The 26,610-nt window shown below is 53.4% G+C and overlaps 1 protein-coding gene across 1 annotated transcript in view; it reads left to right on the top strand.

The window, feature by feature from the left end:
- Positions 1-15,612, top strand: part of NFAM1 (NFAT activating protein with ITAM motif 1) — a 52,191-nt gene extending 36,579 nt beyond the window's left edge. Inside the window, exons 5-6 of the mRNA XM_004063575.5 lie at positions 8,752-8,841; positions 10,636-15,612. Coding sequence (XP_004063623.1) covers positions 8,752-8,841; positions 10,636-10,695 — 150 coding nt within the window. The 3' untranslated portion in view covers positions 10,696-15,612. The remainder of the gene's footprint in view (positions 1-8,751; positions 8,842-10,635) is intronic.
- Positions 15,613-26,610: the final 10,998 nt, after the last annotated feature.

Raw genomic sequence — 26,610 nt, 5'->3', positions numbered from 1 at the left:
TTTTTTTTTTTGAGCAGAGTCTCACTCTGTCACCCAGGCTGGAGTGCAGTGGCACAATCTCGGCTCACTGCAAGCTCCGCCTCCCAGGTTCACGCCATTCTCTTGCCTCAGCCTCCCAAGTAGCTGGGACTACAGGTGCCCGCCACTGCGCCCAGCTAATTTTTTTTGTATTTTTAGTAGAGACGGGGTTTCACTGTGTTAGCCAGGATGGTCTCGATCTCCTGACCTCGTGATCCGCCTGCCTCAGCCTCCCAAAGTGCTGGGATTACAGGTGTGAGCCACCGCGCCCGGCCTTCCTTTGGATTTTCTACGAACCCAGTCATGTCATCTATGAATAATGCAAGTTTTACTTTTTCCTTTACAATCCTCATTATTTTATTTTATTTTTATTATTTATATTTATTTATTTATTTATTTATTTTGAGACAGAGTCTTGCTTTTGTCGCCCAGGCTGGAGTGCAACGGTGCAATCTCGGCTCACTTCAACCTCTGTCTCCCCTGTTCAAGCGATTCTCCTGTCTCAGCCTCCTGAGTAGCTGGGATTACAGGAGACCACCACCGTACCTGGCTAATTTTTTTGTATTTTTAGTAGAAATGGGGTTTTGCCATGTTGGCCAGGCTGGTCTTGAACTCCTGACTTCAGGTGATCCACCCGCCTCGGCCTCCTAAAGTGCTGGGATTACAGGCGTGAGCCACCACGTTTGGCCTGTTTTATTTTTTTTTGAGACAGGGTCTTTCTCTGTCACTCAGGCTGGAGTGCAGTGGTGTGATCTCCGCTTACTTCAACCTCCACCTCCCGGTCTCCAGCTATCTTCCCACCTCAGCCTCCCGGGTGGCTGGGACTATGAGTGTGAGACACCGCACTTGGCTAATTTTTTAATTTTTTGTAGAGACAAGGTCTCACTATATTGCCCAGGCTGGTTTTGAGTTCTTGGGCTCAAGTGATCCTCCCACCTTGGCCTCTCAAAGTGCTGGGATTACAGGCGTGAGCCACCGCACCTGGCCCAATCCTTATACCTTATTTTTTTTCCACTTTATTACACCGCCTGAGGCCTCTGATATAATGATGGTGAATAGAGGTGGTGATAGCAGGCATCCTTGTCTTGTTTCCCAGTCTCCGGGGAAGGTTTTTTTAAAATATATTCTTCCTTCTTTGGGTGGATACTTAAGTAATTTCCTATCTTTCTTCTTTTCTAATTTGTGCACTTACAGTATGAACTTCCCTTTAATATGGCGTTAGCTGCATCCCACAAGTTTTGATATGTCATGTTTTCATTATCTTTCAGTTTAAAATTTCCATTGAGAATTCTTCCTTGCCTCACTGGTTACTTAAATGTGATTTGCTTAATGTAATGTGGTGGCGCACACCTATAATCCCAGCTACTCAGGAGGCTGAGGTGGGAGGATTGCTTGAGCCCAGGAGTCTGAGACCAGTGTTGGCAACATAGCAAGACCCCATTAAAAATTTTTTTTTAATTAATAAGGATCAATAAGGATATGGAGGGCTGAGCGCAGTGGCTTACCCCTGTAATCCCAGCACTTTGGGAGGCAGAGGCTGGTGGATCACCTGAGGTGGGGAGTTTGAGACCAGCCTGACCAACATGGGGAAACCCCATCTCTACTAAAAATACAAAAAAATTAGCCGGGCATGGTGGCACATGCCTGTAATCCCAGCTACTCGAGAGGCTGAGGCAGGAGAATTGCTTGAACCCGGGAGGCAGAGGTTGCAGTGAACCAAGATTGCGCCATTGCACTCCAGCCTGGGCAGCAAGAGCAAAACTCTGTCTCAAAAATAAATAAATAAATAAAAATAAGGATATGGAATATTTTATCAACATGATCAACAAACTTGGCCTAATTGACATATATGGAACACTCATTCAACCAGGCATGGTACGTGTTATTTTCAAGTGCACACAGAATATAAACTGAGCCATAAAGCAAGTCTCAAAAAATTCAAAAGGATTAAAAACCATACAGAACATACTCTCTGATCACTGTGGAATTAGGTAAAAATAAAAACACCACATAGCCATCATATAATTAGACATTCAAAACTGTTGAATGAGTACTCTCATTAAGGATTAACAATTGATCCTTACTAATTAAACTTTTTTTTTTTTTTTGGCTGGGTGCAGTGGCTCATGCTTGTAATCCCAGCACTTTGGGAAGCTGAGGTGGGCAGATCACGAGGTCAAGAGATCGAGACCATCCTGGCCAACATGCTGAAACCCTGTCTCTACTAAAAATACAAAAAAAAAAAAAATTAGTCAGGCGTGGTGGCGGGCGCCTGTAGTCCCAGATACTCAGGAGGCTGAGGCAGGAGAATCGCTTGAACCTGGGAAGCGGAGGTTGCTGTGAGCCGAGATCATACCACTGCACTCCAGCCTGGGCCACAGAGCGAGACTCCGACTCAGAAAAATAAAAAATAAAATAAATAAATAAATAAATAAATAATTTTTTTCATGAGATCTCACTATGTGGCCCAGCTGGTCTTGAACTTCTGGGTTCAAGTGCTCTTTCTACCACAACCTCCCGATTAGCTGGGATTGCAGGTGCATACCACCACATCTGGTTCTTACTGATTTTTTTGGCCTGTTTTCTCAATTTTTAACAGAAGTTAGTTAAAATCTGCCAGTATGATTGTGGATTTTTCTATTTCTTCTTTTAATTATGTCAATTCTTGCTTTTTATTCATGTGGAAGAGTGCTCATGGCATATTATGACATGAAAAAAAAAGCTTTACTACTTCAATTTGTTTTAAAAAAAACTTGACCTATTCTTTGGGAGGCTGAGGTGGGTGAGTCACCTGAGGTCAGGAGTTCAAGACCAGCCTGGCCAACATGATGAAACCGCATCTCTACTAAAGATACAAAAATTAGCCAGGCATGGTGGTGCACACCTGTTGTCTCAGCTGCTTGGGAGGCTGAGGCAGGAGAATCACTTGAACCCAGGAGGCAGAAGTTGCAGTGAGCCGAGATTATGCCACTGCACTCCAGCCTCGGTGACAGAGCGAGACTCTGTCACAAAATAAATAAAAATAAATAAATTTAAAAATAGAAGAAAAACTTGACATATTAAAAGCATGAATTCGGGGTGGGTCAGACAAACCCACCAAAACCCCCATCCGAGCCTTGTTCTTTTGCTTACTGGGTCTGCTACTTAAACTTTCTGAGTCTTAGTTCCATAATCTGCAAAACAGGGTTAACAGTACAATATTGGTTTACAGCTTGCAAACATGCTGTGATTTCTTCCATCTGAAATTCCTTGAGCCCACATCCCCCTCCAGTTCCCTGCCGTTTCTCCACAGCACCTTAGAACAGAGTTCCTCCAGCGTTGACAGAGCCCTCTCACCTTCAGCCCCTCTCCCTCTCCTTTCTGTTTCTCTCTATAGGCTTGCAACCCTCCTCTTCGCCAGAACCTTCCTTCTCAGGGTCACCATTGACTCCACATTGTTAAACCAATGGGCAGTTCTCGGTCCTCACCTTCCTTGATGAATCAACGGCATCTGACACCCTTGAGCTCTCCCTCCTCCTCAAACACACTTTCTTCACTTGCTTCCAGAACATTCCACACTCTCCTGATCCTCCCCTGCCTCACCATCACACCTCCTCAGCCCCTTTCACTTGTTCCTCTTCCAGAACCAGTGGAACCCTGAACTGTAAAGATTGGAGTAAATGTTGGAGCCCATCCCGGGACCCTTTTCCTTCTTCATTCCCTTCACTGGGTGATCTCATTTAGCCACAAGGTTCTGAAGACCATCTATATCCTGACAACTCCCAAGTTTATATTTCCAGCCCAGACATCTCCTCTGAACACCAGAGTCAACCCCACTTGAATGTCTAAACAACATCTCTCTCAAACCAAACTCCGATTTTTTTTTTTTTTTTTGAGACAGAGTCTCGCTCTTGTCACCCAGGCTGGAGTGCAGTGGCGTAATCTCGGCTCACTGCAACCTCCACCTCCCAGGTTCAAGTGATTCTCTTGCCTCAGCCTCCTGAGTAGCTGGGATTACAGGTGCGCACTACCACACCCGGCTAGTTTTTGTATTTTTAGTAGAGATGAGGTTTCAACATGTTGGCCAGGCTGGTCTCGAACTCCTGACCTCAAATGATCCGCCCGCCTCAGCCTCCCAAAGTGCTAGGATTGCAGATGTGAGCCACCGCGCCCAGCCTCGAACTCCAACTTTTTACCCCTCTGAGTGCCTCTTACCCACATCTCCTCATCACTGCTCCATCCTTCCCGTTGCTCAGGCTGGAAATGTTGAAGTTGTTCTCTCCATCTGTGTTTCAATCACTGCCCATATCTGATCCATCAACAAATCTTGCTTCAAAACGTATCCAGAATCCAGCCCTTCTCACTGCCCCAGCGCTAACACTAGTGGGAGCCACTCCCGTTTCTTGCCTGGAGTCCTGCAGTTGGTTTCTAAGCAGCTGGTCTATTTTTATCCTTTCCCCTCCCCGTGTCCCCCTACCCCCACCCCCAAGACCCCTGTTCGTTTTTCACCTGGCAGCAGCCAATGATCCTGGTAAGCCATCGACAGATCATGGCCCTCTGCTCAGAGTGCTCTGAGACAGAGACACCAAGATGGGGTTAGGTGAGCAAGGGTTTTATTAGAGAAACCCTCTGGGAGAGAAGATGAGGAAGGGGCTGGGGAAGACTGGGAGAGCAGCCCCTCCGTGGAGCAGGTCTGATCCCAAGGGAAGGAAGCCCCTAAACCGTCACACTGCCTAGGGGTGTGAGGAGTGCCCAGGTCAGAGGCATGTGGCCTCCATGCAAATGTGGTGACAGGTTTCAAGGCCCAGCAGCTGGGCGGTTTTGAGCCCTTGGTCAGTTCCGATCCCTTGAAGCGGAGGTCTGTGAAGCAGTTCTTACGACCGCCACGGTCCCGCAGAGGTTCCCCTCTCACCAAGGGTCAAGGTCAGCACCCTGGGCCTCTGTGCTGGCTGTTCCCTCTGCCCCAGGGTGGCCTTCCTGACACTGGCCACGGCTGCTCCCTCTTTTTTTTTTTTGAGACGGAGTCTCACTCTGTTGCCAGGCTCGAGTGCAGTGGCACAATCTTGGCTCACTGCAACCTCTACCTCCTGGGTTCAAGCGATTCTCCTGTCTCAGCCTCCTGAGTATCTGGGACTACAGGCACCCGCCACCACGCCCAGCTAATTTTTGTATTTTTAGTAAAGACGGGGTTTTGCCATGTTGGCTGGGCTGGTCTTGAACTCCTGACCTCAGGTGACCTGCCCTCCTCAGCCTCCCAAAGTGCTGGGATTACAGGCGTGAGCCACCACGCCCGGCCCGCTCCCTCATTCTTTCAGCTCTCTGCCCTCATGGGACCTTTCAGTGCAGCCTTTTCCTGACTTCCCTTTCAAAATTGCAGCCTCTCCCCTTTCCTGTCCCATCCCAACCTCCCTATCTTCCTTCTTTGAGTCTCTCCAGTGCCTTCATGGCTACCTTTTACTGTGATTATTGTCAATCTAGAGCCTCCTGGCACCCAGCACACAGTAAGTGCTCAGGGGTCACCTACTATATGATGGGCAGAAGCCTCTTCTTACCTCCCAGGGTGTCCGGGTTTCCACAGGGCCCAGCACAGGGAAGTGGGGACACTCAGTAGCAAATGTGAGGCGTCAGGATGTGATCTGCATCCTCGTTCAGCAGCAGTACTCAGAACCCCCACCCGCCCGGCGGCTCTGTCCCAGCCCAGCCTGGCCCAGCATCCTCGATCTTACTCTCAGTCTCCAGGCCCTCCTGCTCCCGTTCCTGCTCTGAGCTGCTGCCGGAGGGACCTTTCTAACACACGACTCTGATGCCTGGTGAGGAAAGCCTTCAGGGGCTCCCCATTTCCACTGCCTGGTCTAGAGCTGAATTGCTTCTCCATGGAGTGTGTTCCTTCCCAAACAACACCCCCAGATCTCACCCATCACCCCCAATGCCCAGGACTCTCAGACTAGGTCCAGGCCCAGGGACGCTAACCAGCTCTGGCCTCAGCCTGCCTGGAGAAGGCCTCAGCATTGACTTCACAGCTCTGCCAGTTGGATGATCACTGGGGTCGGCACCATTGCCCACTGGGCAGCAGGAGGCAAAGGGCCTGGAGGGCCTGGATCCCAGACAAACAGCTGCAGCCCAGCCCAGCCCCCAGCCCAGCCCAGCCCAGCCCCCCAGCCCCCAACACCCAGCCCAGCCACAGCCCAGCACCCTCCCAGCCCCCAGCCTCCAACCCCCCAGCCCAGCCCAGCCCCAGCCCCACAAGTGGCCCACTCCAAGGCCTGTGCAATCTCCCAGCAGGCATACCTAAGGGAGGGCCAGGAGGGGATGGTTCAGGAGCTCAAAGGGTGTCCTGTTGCCAAGGCTGCACCCTGCATTTCACAGCCTGGTGATGCAGGTCATACCCTGCATATAAATGCACCCAGCGGGTCAGGACTTGTCAAAGGCCTCACTCAGCAGCTGCTAATTGGTGGCCACCTCCGCAGCCTCCCCTGCCCTCAGCCCCGCAGCTGCTCCTGCCCTGCCCACTGCACCACCGCCCACTCACCTATTCCCCGACTCCCCCACTGTATGGGTTGGGGGCCTGCAGCATCCCAGGGCAGGCTAGTCTTCTCTGGCCCTGCATCACCTGCCCTCTCTGGGCTCATGTGTTCTGGGCAGCCCGGCTGAGCTGGACAGGAGGGAGAGGGAACCCCAGATCTACTCCCCTGCCGAGACATGGGCAAGGAGACTGCTCCCCTCCCTTTTCTCTGTGACCAGAATCATCCAGCTCAGAGAGACTGTCAGATCTGTGAGACTTAGAAGGGGTCTGGGCCTGGGTGGGTGGAGGGTTGGGGGCACAGGACCACAGAGGAACATTCCCATCCTGGGTGCCAGGCCAGCCAGGGTGGCTGGTGCTCCGGACAGGCACGAAGGCCGCACAAGGCAGGGCAGGACTTGGAAGTTTCCCTCCATTGGAAATGAGGCTTCTTCCTGGGGCAGCCCTGGTCCCTTTCCTACAAGGAAGCAGGTTGGAAGCCCCTCTCCCCAGACCCAGCCTGTTTCTGGCTCAGAGACCCCTTGAACTCGTCCTCAGGGCCGCCCCACCATCCCCATGTCTGATGCCCTTGAAGTGAGGGTCTCCCAAGTGCCAAATGGTTTATTACTTGGATTTTCATGCCCAGCTGCCTCTTGGCGCCTGCCTCCCTCCCTCCTTCCCTCCCGCCTCCCGCCCTCCTCCTGCCTCTGAGCACCACCTGTCTCTCCAGCCTGCCTCAGCAACCCCTGCTTGCCTGTTGCCAGGGAAACCGCCTCCTTGGCAACCAGCCGGCATCCATATGACATGTACACTCAGGAAGGAAAGGCTTCTGCTCTTGCTTAGGCTGTTGGTGGGCTCTGCTCCGGGGTCCAACAGGTTCTGAGGGAGGGTCTGGTCTGTGATCCCAGAGAGGGGAGGTGGGCAGGCCTCATGCTTCTCTTGACCATTCAACAGCAGCTTATTAAGCACCTACTACTTCCCTGACTGTGTGTGTGGCCCTTTGTGCACCGTATCTCATTTAATCATGCATTGAACCTGAAAAATAGATGTGATTATTCCCATTTTACAGATGTGGAAACTGAGGCATGGAGAGGTTAAGGGGTTGCCTTTGGCTGGCGGAAGTCAGAGCCGAGATTCGAACCTACTCTTGTCTGACTTTAAAGCCCCGGTTCTTTCTACCATCCTGAGGTCTCTGGCTAGGCCTTTCTTAGCTGGGCCAAGAGTGAGTGGGCCTAGGACACACCCGAGTGACGGGGAAGCCCCCTTACCATAGCTCATTTGGTGCTGCTCCCTTTGTGCCAAGCACAGCTGTAGAATCAGAAACCCAGAGATAGACTAGGCATGGTCCCTGCCCTCAAGGGGTTCCCATCTGGTGAGATGCTGGTGGGAGCAGGACTCCAACATGACCCAGTGCAGGAGCCATGAGGCCAGGGACAGGGCCTCCAAGCCCAGCTGAGCTCAACACTGACTCGGGCTTCCTGGGAGGAGGCTTGGGCTGTGGGGGGACCGTGGTCAGAGAGTGGGTGGCAGGAGCTTGAGACCTCCAGGGAGGCGCATATGGGTGATGACAGCAGCCCAGGTGGCCCAGGAGGGGTGGCTGAGGGGAATGAAAGGAAAGTGACAGGCAAGGGGGATGAGGGGTGTGCTGAGAACCAGGATTGGACTCTGGAATCCCCCAGCAGGGCACAGGCTCGATGACCAGGGAGTGTGACCCCAGTGGGTGCCTGGGTTATCCTTGAATACAGGCTGGGGTGGGGGTTGGGGAGAGCTAGAGGGTATGGGTGGGTGGGAGGACCCTCACAGGGGCCGGGGCTTTGAACAGGGGGGTGAAGGCAGAGGTCATGGGGGCATCCTATTGGAGCAGTGGCCACAGGTATCATGCAGGGGGCTGCTGGCTGCCAAGCCCTTAAGAGCCTAGGGACAGGCAGGGACAGCAGGAGGAGGCTTGGCCCTTCCTCTTGCCAGCCAGGTGGAAGCCTGGATAGAACCCTCCAGGTGGAATACAAGGCTCTACTGGAGGTCCTTAAGGGGGGTTAGGGAGGTGGCCGAGAACAGAGAGGGGTCAGCCCCGTACAGGCAGGGAAGGGGAAAGGTGACTCTGGGAAAGGGGGTGGCAGATGCAAAGGTGTGGCTGGGCTTCACCCTCCCCTGGGCTCCCACGGTGGGGTGTGTAACAGGCAGGGGGGCTGGCTGCTGGGGCCAGGGACTGCCCCTCTACACACTTGCCCCTGATCCTGGCACCCCGTTTCCTGTAGGCTCTGCAGCGCCGCGAGACCGAGGTCTATGCCTACATCGAGAGTGAGGATGGCAGCTCACCCACCGCCAAGCAGAGCCCCCTCTCCCAGGTACACAGGCGCTGGGGCACCAAGCCTGGCTTCTTGCTCCATCTGACCCTCCCATCACTGGTGAAGTGGGGGGGGGCAAATGGGACATGGAAGTGAGCCACCTGCTGTGGAATCCCAGCCATCTCCTGGTGGCAGCTGGCCTGCTGGTTAAGAGGAGTGGTGGATTGGAGTTCCTGCTCTGTCCCTTAGCCACTGTGCAGCCCTGGCCGAGGTGTCTGACTTCTCTGTGTCTGAATCTCCTTGTGTGCAGATTGAGCAACCTAACAGTACCCACCTCATAGATGTTCAGTGAGGGTAGAATGTACTGAGAGAGCTGCCTGGGACCCAGCTGTGCCCATGAACTATGAGCCACTGTAACTATCACTGGGCACAGTGTCCACATGGTCAGTCAGACAGGGGTGTTAGGCTTCCAGCTGCCCCCAGGTTGGTGTTGGCTAAAGTCTGGAGCTAGAGTGTGAGCTGGTAGAAGCTGGGCTGGCCTGGTCAGGGTTCTGTGATTGTCATGATAGGGCCTCAGGCATATTACCCAATCATACTTTCTCTCTTTTTTTTGTTTTTGTTTTGTGTGTGTGTGTGTGTGTGTGTGTGTGTGTGTGTGTTTGTTTTTGTTTTGAGACAGAGTCTTGCTCCATCACCCAGGCCAGCGTGCAGTGGCGCGATCTCAGCTCACTGCAACCTCCACCTCTCAGGTTCAAGCAGTTCTCCTGCCTCAGCCTCCCGAGTAGCTGGGATTACAGGCGCCCGCCCCTGTGCCCAGCTAATTTTTTGTGTTTTTAGTACAGACAGGTTTTCACCATGTTGGCCAGGTTGGTCTCGAACTCCTGACCTCATGATTCACCCGCCTCAGCCTCCCAAAGTGCTGGGATTAAAGGTGTGAGCCACCGCGCCAAGCCCATACTTTCTCTCTTAAACCTGTTTGCTCATCTGTAAAGTGGATGAGCAGTGTTTTCCTGCAACACCAACTGCCTCTGAATTCAAATGTGTTCCAAGCTGAATAACATCTGCACCAGAGCTTCCAGCACTGTCAAGTGTGAGGCGTTGTTCAGCCAGAACAGGAGCCCACAGGCCTCTTGGAGCATCTGTCAGGGAGTGCGGGCGGCTGGCACTTGGCCTTCTCTGGCCCGGGCTGGCACTATTTGTTAAATCGCCTATTCTCAAAGCCCTTTCTATACTCAGCCCTCAACTAGACCCCAAGTGAAAGAAGGGACATCTCCAGGGATGTCTGGGACATCTCAGGCAGTGCCCACCCTGTGCCAGGCCCTGGGGTGCTGGACAGGAGAACTAGGCATGTCCCTACCCTCTGGGAGCCATAGTCTGCAGGAATAGGTCGCTGACCCCATGGACACACAGAGGCATTTGTAGCCCTGTTGTGAGGGGTGTTCTTCTGGGAGGGACCAGCCAGGGTGGGGAGGGAGGGAGGGGGTCCCTGGGACCCTATGATGAGCCCGCAGGCAGAGTGAGTAGGGGGCAGTCATGGAACAGGTGTGTCTGTGGGAGGAGGCGCATCCCACACAGAGGGCAGAAGGCAGAGGGCAGAGCTGTGGGGGAAGCTCTGAGGCTGGAAGGGCAGGCCCATGTGGCTGGAGGGCAATGGGCAGGGGTGGGGGCAGCATGGTGGGGGAAGAGGCTGGGGAGGTGGGCTTGGAGACAGAGGGCAGGCCCCCCATCAAAGCTGCACAGGAAGTGATCTGTTGCCCTCTGGCTCCAGGCAACAGCTGGAGCCAGTGCAAGTTCATTCTTAATGGTCATTCTCTCTCTTTCTCTCCCTCCCTCCCTTTCTTCTTTTCTATCCAGGAGAGACCGCACAGATTCGAAGATGATGGCGAACTTAACCTGGTCTATGAAAATCTCTAGGATGGGCTCCACCACTCATAGAGCTTGCCCTGGGTCAGAGGACCGGGGCAGCCCCTGCCACCAAAGGACTTGACCTGAGTTGGGAGTAAGGCCCCCAGGGACACCCCATCATTTCACCCTCACATTCAAGGCCCTTCCTGTCTTGGCCGGCCCCACTGCCCCCCATTCTATGCTCCAACCGCCAAGGCTTTCCCATCTTGGGGCCTTTGCCCAGGCTGTTCCTTCTGCCAGGCAGGCCCTTCCTCCCTTGGCCCAACCAGCAAAGCGCCCCTCAGTCTTCAAGGGCTTTCCTGGATGCCACCCTTGCCCAGAGCCCTGCTCACTGCCTCATGCTGACAGAGCAGCATGCTCTCTTGGCTCTCTTGGCACCAGCCTGCACCTCAGCCAGCAGGGCAGCCTCTGAGCTGAGGGAGGACCCTGCAAGGGCGCCTAGCAGTGCTGTGTGGGGAGCTGAGGTATGGAGGAGCTGGGGAGCAGCTATGCAAATCCCTACCTACCCAGCTGGGCCAGAGGCACAAGGCAGCCAGGCAGGGTGGGAGCAGGGGCTGGCGTGGGAGGTCTGGGGGACAGACAAGGATGATGGACCCCTCAGAGGCAAGACTAGGATCAGGGACAGATCTGGAGGCCCAGGACACGGCTGAGAGGTGGTCAGCAGGCTGGGGGCATGGAGCAGAGAGGGCTTGGGTACAAGCTGGAGAGGAAGGGGATTCTGGCATGTCGGGGTGAGGGCAGAGGGACAGATGAGGGGAGGAGGGTGCTGGCTAAACAGGAGCTGAATGAATGGCCTGAAGCTCCCTCTCCCAAGGGTTCCCACTCCCATTGGCCTGGCCCTGTACGTGCACTGTGTCATCTCCTTGGTCACCCTCTGCTCCAGGCCTTCTCCACCACAGGACCTCAGCTGTCCCTCCTTCTACCCAAGGTGGAGTCCCCCAAAGTCCCTTCTGTCTGGCCTATCCTGTGCCCACCACCTGTGGCTTCATCCAGCCCTCCTCCTCTATCTTTATGTGCCATAGGCCCCAGCCCTGGCCCCCTGTGGAATGAGGTCCCAAGTGGTCCAGCTGTGGGGTTTGGTGCTGGGACCCTCAATGGCAGCCGGAAGGTCCCTCTGAGGCAGAAGCTCAGGCCCCATGGGGACAGTGGCTCCCCAGTGCCTGAACCTGAGCCATTTCCACTGTTTCAAGTGCCCACATCACCCTCATTTCCTCCTCACAGCAGCCCTGCACCGTGGCCAGAAACCCATCCACAGGCAGGCAGTGGCTGGGGTCCGGGTGCCCCGGGCTGTTGGGCTCTGCTTCCTCCCTCTGCTCCTCCATGTCTCCCTGAGTTCTCCCACCTTTGCTCGTTTGTAAAATGGGCAGGTCAATCTTCCCACCCCACCGTGTGGGCTGCCCCAACCCCAAATGTGCCCAGGGAGGGTGAGGAACCCAAGGTACAGGCCCCGCCCCTGCCCCCAAGCAGCACTGGGCTACTGGCTCGCAGAGGCACCTTTGGTTCTGCAGGTCATGCCCCTCCCTGCAGGGAAGGGAAAGCTGGTGGTAGAGGCTAGGCACAGACTGACATCCAGAAGAAGTCCCTTGGCCCTGCTAGGGTGGCACCAGACTTCTCTGGTCCCACAGGACAGCCAGTGGCCTCCCAACTTGGTTCTGGGCCCCCGCCTGCAAGCACACATGGCAAGGAGGGCTTTAGCAGGCTCACATAACCGAGTGGCAAGGCCCCTGCTCCCAGAGGCTGGATTTGAATGAACTCCGGGCCTGTTTGGGGAGGTGAAGCTGCCAGGTGTGCACAGGGGCCTCCCAGGCTCCTGGCTCCACCAGCCAAGGAGGTGGGGGCAAGGGTCAGGGCAATGGGGGACAATGCCACTCAGGGTGCAGTGAGCTCCCCTGGGAAAACCAAAGCCAGCAAGACCAGGAGAGGGCCACGTCACTCGGCCTGCCTCCCCCACCTCCTGGGCCTCTCTGACCTCAGCTCCTAGACCCTGGACCCTTGGCTGGGACTCAGCATTTTCCAGTCTTTTTCAGGGGTAGACAGGGGAGCCTGGGTTAAACTTTACCACTGTGCCCTGGCCCAGGCATCACGAACACGGCCTCCCTGCAGCTGCCCTGCCGCCGACAGACCCTGATTAAACCCACCCCTGGCCTTGGCCTCCCCTGCTCCATACCTTGCATGGTTTTTGCCTCACTTGGAATAAAATTCCAACTCCTCCCTGTGGCGTAGGAGGTTCTTGGGGGCTGACCCATCACCCCTCTGGTGGACATAGACATTGCCAGCGTGGTGGTCGTCTGTGCTTGGTTCAGGGCAAGGCTGGGAGGCAGTGGGTGCTGAGGTCTTCAGTGAGCAAGGAGAGAGGCAGGGAGGAGGAGGAGGAGGAGGAGAGCACAGCATGAAATGACGGGACCCTAAAGGGCTTTGGCCCAAGGGAGGGTGGGGCAAGAATGTTCTGAGACTTCTGTGGGCAGCAAAGAGGACTGAGCACCTGTTCTCCAGCCCCCAGGACTGAGAGCCTGCAGACAAGCTGGCACAGGGCGAGGGGTGGCAGGGAACTTCAGGGTGGGAGGTGCATGGAGCAGGCGGGAGGAGGAAGAACAGAGAGGGGACAGAGAGGGTATGAATGGGAGCTCCTGGGGTGCAGGCTTGCTTTCCACTATGAATGGGTGGAGGAGGGAAGAGAAGAAAATTGCTTCTGAGACCCACCCAGGCTGGGTGGCCTCAGGGCCTCCCTTGAATCCCTGCTCCACCTCCCACAGCCTTGTGGACTTGGGCAAGTCACTGGCCACCTGAGCCTCAGTTTGCAGTGACAGTCAAGACAGCTCAGGCCAGGTGTAGTGGCTTATGCCTGTAATCCCAGCACTTTGGGAGGCCGAGGCGGGTGGATCACTTGAGGCCAGGAGTTTGAGACCAGCCTGGCCAACGTGGTGAAACCCCGCCTCTACTAAAAATACAAAAATTAGCCTGGTGTGGTGGCACACACCTGTAGTCCCAGCTACTCGAGAGGCTAAGGCAGGAGAATCTCTTGAACCGGGGAGACAGAGGTTGCAGTGAGCCGAAGTGGCACCACTGCACACCAGCCTGGGCTACAGAGCACGCTCTGTCCAAACAAACAAACACACACCACTCAGTGTCTCAGAAAGGACAGAAGGGGACTCCCTGGCTCAGGCAGAAGCTCAGTGGGTGTGCATTTCCTTCAAGACTTGTCCTTCAGAAGAAATAGGCTTCTGGGGCAGTACAGAGGAGTCTAAGTGAGAGGCAGGCCTCCCTGGGAGCTGGGCCCAGGCTCTCTGCAGCCATGCCTTTAAGGAGTGCCTGCGGGGTAGCACGATCAGATGGACAGGCCAGGGCTGCCCAGAGCTGGGGGTGGGAGCAAGGTAAGCAGAGAGGTGAGGGAAGGAGGGTGCTGGCTTAGCAGGAGCTGAATGAATGGGCCTGGAGGGGAAAAGCTAAGGGGGATGGGGTGGCTTGAGTGGAGTAGGTGAGGCCCAGGTGAAGGGGAGCTGTGGACCTTCCAGGACGGACAGATGTGAGCAGTCCTGAGTGGGGACTGGAGTTAGGGCGGGGAAGGGAAGCCCCAGGCAGCCCCTGCAGGCCCCTGCCCCTGGGCCCTACCGCAGCAGGGCAGCCGTGTCTCTGGGTCTCAGCTGATGCTTCCCTCTGCCCACTGGCCCCTGACCTGGTGGGATTTCCCACCATCTCTCCCGGCCCAGCCTGCCCTGCCCTCCTAGGTCTTCCCAACCTCCCCTCTGCAGAAACATCTCAGCCACGTCTGGCACCCCCAGGCATCCCTGCCTGCCTCTAGGAAGTTGACCCCTTCAATGGGTTTCAGCCTCCAACCCCACCCCCGCTTGACTCCTGCTCTGTCAGCACTTGCTTGAGAAAATCATCCTGGGAAACCAGCCTCTGGGAGCAGGGGCCTTGCCACTCGGTTCTGCGAGCCTGCTGAAGCCCTCCTTGCCACGTGTGCTTGCAAGCGGGGGCCCAGAACCAAGCTAGGAGGCCACTGGCTGTCCTGTGGGACCAGGGAAGTCTGGTGCCACCCTAGCAGAGGGCCCATGGACTTCTTCTGGAGGTCAGTCTGTGCCCAGCCTCTACCACCAGTCCAGAACTTGCAGTGGGTGCGGTAAACGGTGGCCCCTCCTCAGCAAACATTTCCAGGGGATTCTGGCAGCAGAGTTTCCATGGGAACATGTGCTGGTTCTGCGCTGAACCCGGTGTGGCTGGGGTTCCCTTCACAGCCAATATTGCGGGAACTGAGCCTGGTGGCCTCGGCCAGGGTAGGCAGTGCTCTTTGGCCACCCAGTGTCACAAACCTGAACTCAAGTTACAGGCAAAACCTGCTTTTCCTTTTTCTTTCTCTCTCTCTCTCTCTTTTTTTTTTTGTTAAAGCACATTCTAATTTAAAGTCCATGCTCCATTCTAAAGATGCCTCTGGGATTTCAGGGATGGATTTTTATGTAGTTCAATAGTTTTCTTGGCAGACAGCTTATGCAGGAGAGGTGGGCCGTTGGCTCAGTCCAGCCAGGCTGAGTGGCGTCACTCCATTCCTTGCAATGCCAGGGGATGTCATTTGCCCACCTGAGGGGGCTTCCCCGGTCTCCCTTCCCTGACCTGTGGTCAGAATGATGGCGTCAGCCTTGACTGAGCGCGGGTCAGGCCAGACTCTCTGAACTTGGTGTTGGCGTGTGTTTTGTGTGTGTCTGGAGGTGACATATGTGGGTGACAGAAGCATATGTTACAGTGAAACATTAAAACTACAGCAAAGTGAAACTCCTCTGATGCACCTGCCACCTCCCAGCCTCCATACCCGTCCCCTCCCCAGTAGTAACCAATCGGGTCATTTGGGAGTGTTTTCTTCGTCGCTGCTTTTATGGCATCTACGTGTCTACCTGTGAACATGTAAAATATGGAGCGCCGTGTGGGCTTCCGAACAGCCGCGATGCATTCATTTTGTAGGTGTTGTTTGCACTTGCTTTGTTGATGCAGCCCCACGTGGTGGGATCTGCCGGAGACAGCACACAGGAGCTGCCAGACTCCAATTACAGCAAAGGATCCTGCAGGACAGATGGATCCTAATTTAATCAGGCCCCCTATCGAAGGCCTTTTCAGTTGTTTATGATTTTTCAACCTCACATAAGGGGCTGCAGGGAACATCCTTGTACACACACACATCTGCAAAACTTTCCCTATGGGAAATGAGGAGGGATTCCTGGGACCCAGTGCATAGAAGTTCACTGTTCTAACAGTCACCACCAAATCGCCAGGCCCCGAGGTTGGACTGGTTTCTATTCCTCGGACTCTTTATCTAGAATATTTCATTTAATCCTGAAAACAGGTCTGTGATGGTGGGCAGGGGTGATCTCCCCATTTTACCGAAGCAGAAGCTACCACTCAGAAAAGCTGACTGGCTCCAGGTCACACAGCCCAGGAGGAGCAACGCTGGGCTGCCTCGGCATGTGTGCAGTCCTGCTGTCCCCAAGGGCATGTGTGCAGTCCTGCTGTCCCCAACGCCAGGTAGGGGAGGTGATGGGGGAGGCAGAAAGAGCCATGGAGGGATGTGGTGTCCCCAGGACTAGGGAAGCCCACAGAAGAACAGGTTTCCTTCAGAGATGGGCTGGCAGCCTCACATTCCTCTTATCCAATTTCTCAGAAGTGTGTGTGTGTGTGTGTGTGTGTGTGTGTGTGTGTGTGTGTGAAGTTGGGGGGGTCCTCCTCCCTCCCGGAATTCTATCTCTTTGGGGAAATGGAGGCAGGTCCATAGAGCCCCAGGGGTTGGGCCTCCCCAGCAGCCCACGCCCGCTGTGAGGCCTGGATCCTGGCAGCCTGTATGCCCTGATCCCAAGTCTACCCTGGAAATTCCCAGGCACAGCATGCCTGGAGGTGTGAGCCGCCTCTTAGAAGCTTTATAATCCCGGATAATGCTGCTGTAATTGGCATTGTTTTTCCATTACAATCCTTTCATTACCTGAAAACTGACTTTGCAAATGGCTATATCTGGAGTGGGTTTTATTTTACCACTTTGAGGACCTTGAGGGGCCGAGGAGTGGGGGCATTTTCTCTGTCTCTCCCTTGACTGCCCCATCCCCATCCCCCAGTGAGTTCCACAGGCCCAAGTGGGCCAGATCCTGGCCTTGGCTCAGGACATAGCCCTGTACCTTGCTGCCCGCCATGGGCTGATCCAGGGATGTCTCTTCTCCCCAGATGCCCCTTCTGTCCCCCTGCCATCAAGTCCACCCATAAGAGCCTCCCTCCAACCCCTCCTCCTCCCAGCCATTCCCAGTCCAAACAAGTCTCACCTGATCTTTCTATAACACATATCTGACCACATCATTCCTCTCTCAAAAGCCTGCCATACTTTATGGTAATGGTCAATTCATTACAACAAGGGTGCCACCATCATTCAATGGGGAACAGTCTTTTCAACAATTGGTGCTGGGAGAGCCAAACCTCTACATGACCCCTACCTCACACCCTATACCAAAACTCACAGTGGTTTCCACTGTCCATAGGATCGGGGCTCAACCCCTTAGTCTCACATTCAGGGCTCTTACCACTCCTACCACTCCTTCACTTTTTTTTTCTTTTCTTTCTTTTTTTTTTTTTTTTTTTTTTTTTTGAGATGGAGTCTCTCTGTGAGGCCCAGGCTGGAGTGCAGTGGTGTGATCTGGGCACACTGCAATCTCCACCTCCTGGGTTCAAGCAATTCTTCTGCCCCAGCCTCCCAAGTAGCTGGGACTACGGGCACGTGCCACCAGGCCCAGCTAATTTTTTTTGTATTTTTAGTAGAGATGGGGTTTCACCATATTGGCCAGGCTGGTCTCAAACTCCTGACTTCAAGAAATCCACCTACCTCGGCCTCCCAAAATGCTGGGATTACAGGTGTGAGCCACTATGCTTGGCTTTTTTTTTTTTTTTTTTTTTTTTTTTTGAGACAGGGTTTCCCTCCTATCACCCAGGCTGGAGTGCTGTGGCGCAATCTTGGCTCACTGCAACCTCTGTCTCCCAGGTTCAAGCAATTCTCCTGCCTCAGCTTCCCAAGTAGCTGGGATCACAGATGTGTGCCACCATGCCTGGCTAATTTTTTGTATTTTTAGTAGAGGCAGGGTTTCACCACGTTGGCCAGGATGGTCTCAAACTCCTGACCTCAAGTGATCTGCCTGCCTCAGCCTCCCAAATTGCTGGGATTACAGGTGTGAGCCACCACACCTGGCCATCCCTTCATTCTTTTAACAACATTTGTCCTGCTCCAACTATGTGTCAAGCCCAGTGCTGTGGCTGGAATAAGAAATGGACAGTCCTGTCTTCATGGAGTCCACCAGCTCATTTCTGATTGGCTCCTACTGGCCCAAAGTCACCCCAGCTCCATTCATGCTTCCATCTATGGCTGCTGTTCCCCAAGATGCTGAGCTCCCCACCTCTGAGTCTGGGCTCCTACCATTCTCCCTGCCCTGAGGCCCTGCACCCTATTCTTTGCCTGAGGAATTCCTGCTCAAATGCTACCTCCAGCTGGGCACAGTGGCTCACGCCTACAATCCCACCACTTTGGGAGGCCAAGGCAGGCACATCACCTCACATCAGGAGTCAGAGACCAGCCTAGCCAACATGGCAAAACCCCATCTACTAAAAATACAAAAATTAGCCGGGTGTGGTGGCACATACCACAGATATCAGCCACAGAGTAAAACTCCATCTCAAAAAAAAAAAAATGCTACCTCCACTGTGAAGTCTTCCTTAAAGCCCCCTCCCACACCAAGCAGTTTACTGAATCCTCTCATTTCTTTGACCTCTTCAAACTGAATCAGTTCACACACATCCATCTCCCGTGTGGATCCCAGAATTCCCGTGTTTCCCAAGCATGGCAAAAACCTCATTTGTCTCTCTTTGTCTGTGCCTGACTCACAGTAGGGGCTTAGGAGCTGTTTGTTCAAAAAATAAAGGAGTCTTTTCCTTTGCTGTTGATTCAACACCTGTTCTTAGTGAAAAAGGGATAATTTTTTTTTGGATTTCCAGGAAGTGATCTTTAATTAGTATATGACCCATTTTACATATGTGAAAATTGAGACAGACTGTTGCTGCACCCACAACACCAGGAGAAGCAAGGCAATAAGAAGTGCAGGCTCTGGAAGGCCAGCAGCCTCCGCCTAATGGGGAGGGCGGGGGAGGCTCTGTGCTGAGCTGTTGGAGGCGAGGCCAGGCACGGGGGAAAGGCTGACATCCCCCTCCCCCACCTCCTTTCAATTCCTGGCTGCCAAGGCTGTCAAGAGGCTCTGAGGACACGTGCCTGCGTCAGGGGCCATGAGCCCTGTTAGGGTGGTTCTGCTAATTGATCCCAGAAGCCCTTGTGACTGCCAGGGGATGCCTCAGCGGACTCAGCAATGTCCTGACCGCTACCTCTCGCCTCACCAGATGGCCTCCCTCCTGCCTCAGCTGCCTCTAGGCCAGGCCACATGTCCCTGATCATTCAGGGCCTGAGACTCCCCCAAGTAGCCAGCAGAACGGAGCCCAGCCAGGGGTGGTGGCGGGGGTGTGTGGGGAGCACTGGAGAAGCTCCTTTTTTTCTCTGTCTCTCTGGCTGATTGGACGGTTTTCCAAAAAGAAAAATTTTAATGTGTTTTCGGTTTGGTTTTTTTTTTTTTTTTTTGAGACAGGGTCTCACTCTGTCATCCAGGCTGGAGTGCAGTGGTGCGATCACAGCTCACTGCAGCCTCAACCTCTGTGCTCCAGTGGTCCTCTACCTCAGCCTCCGGAGTAGCTGGCACTACAGGTGCGCACCATCACACCTGGCTAATTTTTTGTATTTTTCATAGAGACCGGGTTTTGCCATGTTGCCCAGGCTGGTCTCAAACTCCTGAGCTCAAGCGATCCTGCCACCTTGGCCTCCCAAATGCTGGGATTACCGGCATGAGCCATTGCTGCTTAGCCAGCACTCAGCCTCAAATGCCCCCACAACTTCCTCCAGCAGCCCCACAATCTCCTGCCCCTTATGGGTGGGGAACCCTGGCATGTCATGTGACGGGGGTGGAGCCAGGAGACCTGCTGTCCTTCCTGACCCATTGGGACAAGTCTGTGCAGCTGAGTCCCAGGGATAAGGGTAGGACCCACAGCCAAGTGACCAGTTCCAGAAATAGAGATGGTCATTGTGGTGCTCAAGGCACCCCTGCCTTCTTCCTGGGTTCAAGCCTGGAGCTCAAGATTGGAGTTCAAGATTGCAGAGAGCTTTAGAACTGCTAATGGGGGCCAGGCGCAGTGGCCCACGCCTGGCCCAACATTGGTGAAACCCTATCGCAACTAAAAATACAAAAATTATCCAGAGAGCTGGGCACAGTGGCTCACGCCTGTAATCCTAACACTTTGGGAGGCCAAGGCAGGTGGATCATCGAGGTCAGGAGTTCGAGACCAGCCTGGCCAACATGGTGAAACCATATCTCTACTAAAAATATAAAAATTAGCTGGGAGTGATGGTGGGTGCCTGTAATCCCAGCTACTCAGGAGGCTGAGGCAGGAGAATTGCTTGAACCAAGGAGACTGAGGTTGCAGTGAGCCGACATGGTGCCACTGCCCTCCAGCCTGGGGGACAGAGTGAGACTCCGTCTCAAAAAAAAAAAAAAAAAAAAAAAAGAACTGCTGGCCAGGCACGGTGGCTCACACCTGTAATCAGCACTTTGGGATGCCGAGGTGGGCGGATCATGAGGTCAGGAGATCGAGACCATCCTGGCTAACACGGTGAAACCCCACCTCTACTAAAAATACAAAAAATTAGCCGGGCGTGGTGACGGGTGCATGTAGTTCCAGCTACTCGGGAGGCTGAGGCAGGAGAGTGGTGTGAACCCGGGAGACAGAGCTTGCAGTGAGCCGAGATAGCGCCATTGCACTCCAGCCTGGGCGACAGAGCAAGACTCTGTCTCAAAAAAAAAAAAAAAAAAGAACTGCTAATGGGTATGGGGATTTTTTATGAGGTAATGGAAATGTTCTGGAATGCGACAGCAGTGATGGTTATGCAACCTCGTGAATATGCTAAAATCCATTGAATTGTACACTTTAAAAGGGTAAATTTATAATATGTGAATTACATTTCAATAACATAAAACAAAAATAAACCAAAAAAAATTGCCCTACTTAAACACTTTCTGTTGTCCCCTGTTCATTACCCTTAGGACAGAGCACACACACACTTCCCTGGGATGTGGTTCAGCTTCTTCCTCCACCCAGCCTGCCCTGCCCGTACCCTTTCCTGCCCTTCCTCCTTTCCTCCTACAGAAGGGCCCTGCTGGGGCCTCTTTCAAGGTCCAGGCTCTGGCACATGAAACTCCCTCTACCTGTCAGACGGTTAAATGCCTATTCAGTTTTTATCTGTGGCAATAAGTAGGCATTGATCTCATTTCACAGATGAGGAAACTGAGCCTTAGAAAGATATAACAACTCACCCAAAGTCACCTAGCTGGCAGATGGTGCAGTTGAGATTCAGGCCCCAAGCAGTGGCTTCAGAATCCATGATCTGAACCACTTTGGTTGGTGGCTTTCTGTGGTAGGCTGAAGAATCCCACCCTCGCCAAGATATCCACATCCTAATCCTGGAACCTGTGAATGTTACCTTATATGACAAAGGCGCCGCAGATGTGATTAAGGATCTGGAGATGAGGAGATTATCCTGGATCATTACAATCACAAACGCCCTTATAAAGGGGGATGCAAAGGGAGATTACAGACCAAAGGCAGAAGGTGGTGTGATGATGGAAGCAGAGAAAGAGGTCTGAAGATGGTACGCCGCTGGTTTTGAACATGGAAGAGGCCACAGCCAGGGAACAGAGCCCCAGAAGCAGGAGAGGGCAAGGAAACGGATACTCCTCAAAGCTTCTGGAGGGAACGTGGCCCTGTGAACACCCTGGTTTCTGCCTGTCGAAACTGATTCTGGATTTCCGGTCTTGAGAACTGTAAGAAAATAAATGTGTGTCGTGTTGTGGGTTTTTAAAAAATAATTTTTTTCTTTCTTTTTTCTCCCGGCTTTTCAATAGGGATAACATGTGTTGTTTTAAGTCACCAGGTTTGTGATGATTAGTTACAGCAGCCATAGAAAATGAAGACACTGGCCAGGCATGGTGGCTCACGCCTGTAATCCCAGCACTTTGGGAGGCTGAGGGCAGGTGGATCACCTGAACTCAGGAGTTTGAGACCAGCCTGGCCAACATGGCGAAACCTGTCTCTACTAAAAATAGAAAAATTAGCTGGGTGTAGTGGTGCATGCCTGTAGTCCCAGTACTCAGGAGGCTGAGGCAGGAGAATCACTTGAACCTGGGATATGGCGGTTGCAATGAGCCAAGATTGCACCATTGCACTCCAGCCTGGGCGATAGAGCAAGACTCCGTCTCAAGGAAAAAAAAAGAAAAGAAAATGAAGACACTTTCCCTCCTAGAAGAGCCTATTCTGCTTCCCAGGCTGGGCCCCTCTCTGAGAGGCTCTTCTGCCCCGAGGTCAGTGGCCCACCCTGTTTTGTGCTCCTTGGGGATGCTTCCTATGACCTCTGACCCTGGAGCTTGCCTCGGTCATGACCTCCATGCTCACCCTGACCTTGGGCCTCTTCTACGGCTCCCAGCACTGACTTCACCAGGCTGGAGTCATCTTCCAGTTGTCCAGGGGCAGGCACCAGCTCTGGGGCAGTGTGGAAGAGGAAAGTGAGGCTTGGAGCGGGGCACCGAATGCTCAAGATCACTCAGCTGGCAAGAGGCAGAGCCGCTGAATGTGTGGCCAAGAGATGACCAGGGCACCCAAGCCGAAGGGCTCGTGAGGAAAGAGGCCACACTGGCTGCCCACTGCCCCTAGGCTCCAATCCCGGCACCCATCTGGGCCCACATAGAATTGGACCATTCCTGGTGGGCTTGGCTTTAGGAAAACCTGATAGCAAATTCCAAACCAATAAGAGCAAATAAATGAGGGGTGATTACCGACAATAAGAGAGGATACACTGCAGGGTGCCTCCAAATCGCATCTCCTCCAGTACGTTTTAAGTGCTTTATAGGTCATTAACTACTTGACAGAGAGAGCCTGACACTTAAAGCAAAGAATTTGGTACCTCTGCCAGGGAAAATCAATCAGAAATGAAGCTGGAGCATCAGAGGTGTTGAGATGTACCGGGTAGGCCAACGGGATTCAATTGACGCAGAATTTGAAGACCCTCTCCGCTGTGTAAAGTAAGGCACACTGGTATTTGAAGCCATTTATAAATCCCAAACTAGAATTTAGAAACACTTAACCTCTCCCCTGCCATTTTTGTGTGTGTGTGTGTATGTTAATGAAATATTTCAAAGACATGGAAAAGTACAAAGATAAGCTTAAGCATCTAAGTCCCCCATCTGACTCTGTCAAATGAAATATTGCAGCTATGTGCAGCTATGATTGAAGCACCCACTTTTTTTTTTTTTTTTTTTTTGAGATGGAGTCTCTCTCTGTCGCCCAGGCTGGAGTGCAATGGTGCAATCTTGGCTCACTGCAACCGCAGCCTCCCAGGTTCAAGCGATTGATTCTCTTGCCTCAGCCTCTCAAGTAGCTGGGACTACAGGTGTGTGCCACCATACCCAGCTAATTTTTGTATTTTTAGTAGAGACAGGGTTTCACCATGTTGGCCAGGCTGGTCTCGAACTCCTGAGCTCAGGTGATCCACCCACCTCGGCCTCCCAGAGCGCTGGGATTACAGGTGTGAGCCACTGCGCGCAGCCAACAGGTGCACCTTTAGAAAGAGGGTGCTTTGGATGGGCACAGTGGCTCATGCCTGTGGTCCCAGCACTTTGGGAGGCCGAGGAGGGAGGATCACCTGAGGTCAGGAGCTCGAGACCAGCCTGGCCAACATAGTGAAACCCTGTCTCTACTAAAAATACAAAAATGAGCTGGGTGTGGTGGTGCATGCCTGTAGTCCCAGCTACTAGGGAGGCTGAGGCAGGAGAATTGCTTGAACCCAGGAGGCGGAGGTTGCAGTGAGCGGAGATCGTGCCACTGCACTCCAGCCCGGCAGCAGAGTGAGACTCTGTCTAAAAAAATAAAAAAATTGGTGGGGCATGGGGGCATGCACCTGTAGTCCCAGCTACTTGGGAGGCTGAAGCAGGAGAATCACTTGAACCTGGGAGGTGGAGATTGCAGTGGGCCAACATTGCACTACTGCACTCTAGGCTAAGAGACAGAGCGAGACTCCATTTCAAAAAAAAAAAAAAGTGCACCTGTTTTTTCTTCCTGGCTTTTCAAATCCTTTCTGTCTTCTGGCTCTGCCTTGTCAGGGAGACCTAAGCTGACCACCCACCCCTGCCCAAGACATCACTCCTTCCTCTGAAATCAGAGTGCAATTACTGCCTCTTTAATTAGCTTGACAATTAATCACCAGCTGCTTATGAAACAGCTTTTATTGTCCTTGTCCATCTTGGGATGTGGGTGGGAATGAGGACCAGGCAGGAAGAGGGAGGAGGGGCAGGCAGGCAGGGCCCTGTTCTGGCACCAGGCTGGGCAGGGTCAGCTGAAAAGGCCTGATGTCCAGAGGGTCGGCTGCCTCCCAACTCTGTTTCCACAGCTGCCAGGCACCAGGATCTGTGGAGTCCCAAGAGAACAGTGGGCAGCGACAGGGACATCCACCTTGTGCAGCCCTGGGGCCTCTGCTCTCGATGTTCCCTACTAATCAAAATGTTCTTTCCTCATTGAGCCTTGTTGAATTGTGTCCCCCAGAAAGATTTATTGAAGTCCTGACCGCTGATACCTGTGAATGCAACCTGATTGGGAAATAGGGTCTTTGCAAATGTAATCTTCTTAAGATGAGGTCATACCGGATTAGGATGGGGCCTAAATCTAATGACTGATGTCCCTATAAGAAGGCCATGTGAAGACAGATGCAGGGAGCACTCATTCACCACACCACCAAGCCAGCTCCTCCTCTTCATGCCTCAATCTGGCTGCCTATGGGAGACAGGCTCTCAGCATTTTTCTAGTTGATTAACCCTTCTCTGCCCAACTCCGGGAGAAGCTTCTACACCTTCCTTTGTCAGAGGAAGCCCTCTCCCCCATCCCATCTCATACATCATCTCTCAATCAAAAGGACCTACTTGGGGGGGCATCCCAAGGACCCCCTCTCCGTCAGAGAACAGCAGCTGGGAAGTCAGTCTGCTTCACGATCCTCCCCATGACTTCCACAGGAAAATCCACCCCAAATGCCCCAAACCGTCAGAGTGGGCAATGCAGCCTGGTTTGAGCAGAGTGCTTCCAACTTCCCCTGTGATGGGGGTGCAGAGGGGGGTTCAGGGGATGGATTCCCAGGAAGGGAAAGAGCCCAGCAGGTTACCAGGAATTTAACATGGAAGCAGAGGCTGTGTCATTCATACTGCCAAGCACAGTGCTGGGTATAGCATGTTCAAGCATGTTCATTTAAATGACACTTTTTTTTTTGAGACAGAGTTTCGCTCTTATTGCCCAGGCTGGAGTGCCAGTGGCATGATCTCAGCTCACTACAACCTCTGCCTCCTGGGTTCAAGTGATTCTCCTGCCCCAGCCTCCCGAGTAGCTGGGCTTACAGGTGCCCACCAGCATGCTCAGCTAATTTTTGTATTTTTTAGTAGAGATGGGGTTTCATGATGTTGGCCAGGCTGGTCTTGAACTCCTGACCTCAGGTGATCCACCCACCTTGGCTTCCCAAAGTGCTGGATTACAGGCGTGAGCCACTGTGCCCGGCCGAAGTAAGTTTTTTTGTTTTTGTTTTTGTTTTGTTTTGAGATGGAGTCTCTGTCACCCAGGCTGGAATGCAGTGGTGCCATCTCGGCTTACTGCAAGCTCCGCCTCCCGGGTTCACGCCATTCTCTTGCCTCAGCTTCCCGAGTAGCTAGCTGGGACTACAGGTGCCTACCACCACGCCCGGCTAATTTTTTGTATTTTTAGTAGAGACGGGTTTTTTTTTTTCTGTCACCCAGGCTGGAGTGCAAGTGGTACAATCATAACACTGCAGCCTCCAACTCCTGGGCTCAAGTGATCCTCCCACCTCAGCCTCCCAAGTAGCTGGGACTACAGGTGCACACCACCACGCCCAGAAAACTTCTTAATTTTTTTTTGTAGAGACGGGGTTTCGCCATGTTGCCCAGGCTGGTCTCGAACTCCTGGGCGCAAGCGCTCCTCCCACCCTGGCCTCCCAAAGTGCTAGAATTATAGGCGTGAGCCACAGGACCTGGCAGTAATAACCCATCTTCTAACCTATCTTGTGCTCTAACACAACTCTCTTGATAGACGGGAAACTGAGCTGTGACACTGCACAGGGCATCACTGTGTAGAGGATCCGAGATCCAGTAATGTAAGCATGTCCCAGCATCAGCTCAGCCATTCATCCCCAGGTGACCGAATTTCTCTGCACCTCGGTTTCCTCATCCTCGGGAGAGAATAGTAATATCTCCTAGGGATGTTGCCAACATTAAAGATAGCTCTAAACACCTGTATGCATATTTTCCACTAATTCATTCAACTAACCGTTTTGAGCACGTACTGTGTGCTAGGCCCTGGGGAGACAGTGGTGAGCAGCACGAACCCCATGTCCCTATTTCCAGGTGCTGTTTGGTAGAGAAGGACAAGGAAATGCAGGTAGCGTTATGATAGGGACCACGGAAGCAGAGAGGAAAAGGCCGCAGAGTTCAGGAAGGTCCGAAAGAGCAGCGACCACCGCCAGAGCGAAAAGGCAAAGAATGAAATCCACAAACCCCCACCCCCACGGCCTTAGTCCCTTCTTTGTCTCAGCCAATCAGACGTCAGCATTGCTGGCCGACCGACCAATCAAGAGCTGGAACAGGAGCCCTAGTCTCAGGCCCGGTTTCCCGGGGGAGGGCGGCCGGAACCAGCGCGCCCCGCCCCTGCCCCGACCACGCCCCGCCCGCCCCGGTCCGGCCCCGCCCCGGTCCGGCCCCTTCCCAGACCACGCCC

This window comes from Gorilla gorilla, chromosome 23, assembly GCF_029281585.2.
Source record: "Gorilla gorilla gorilla isolate KB3781 chromosome 23, NHGRI_mGorGor1-v2.1_pri, whole genome shotgun sequence".
In the NCBI taxonomy this organism is placed as follows: Eukaryota; Metazoa; Chordata; class Mammalia; order Primates; family Hominidae; genus Gorilla; species Gorilla gorilla.
Note: the sequence above shows the minus strand (reverse complement) of the source record. Positions and strands in the feature narration are given on the sequence as shown.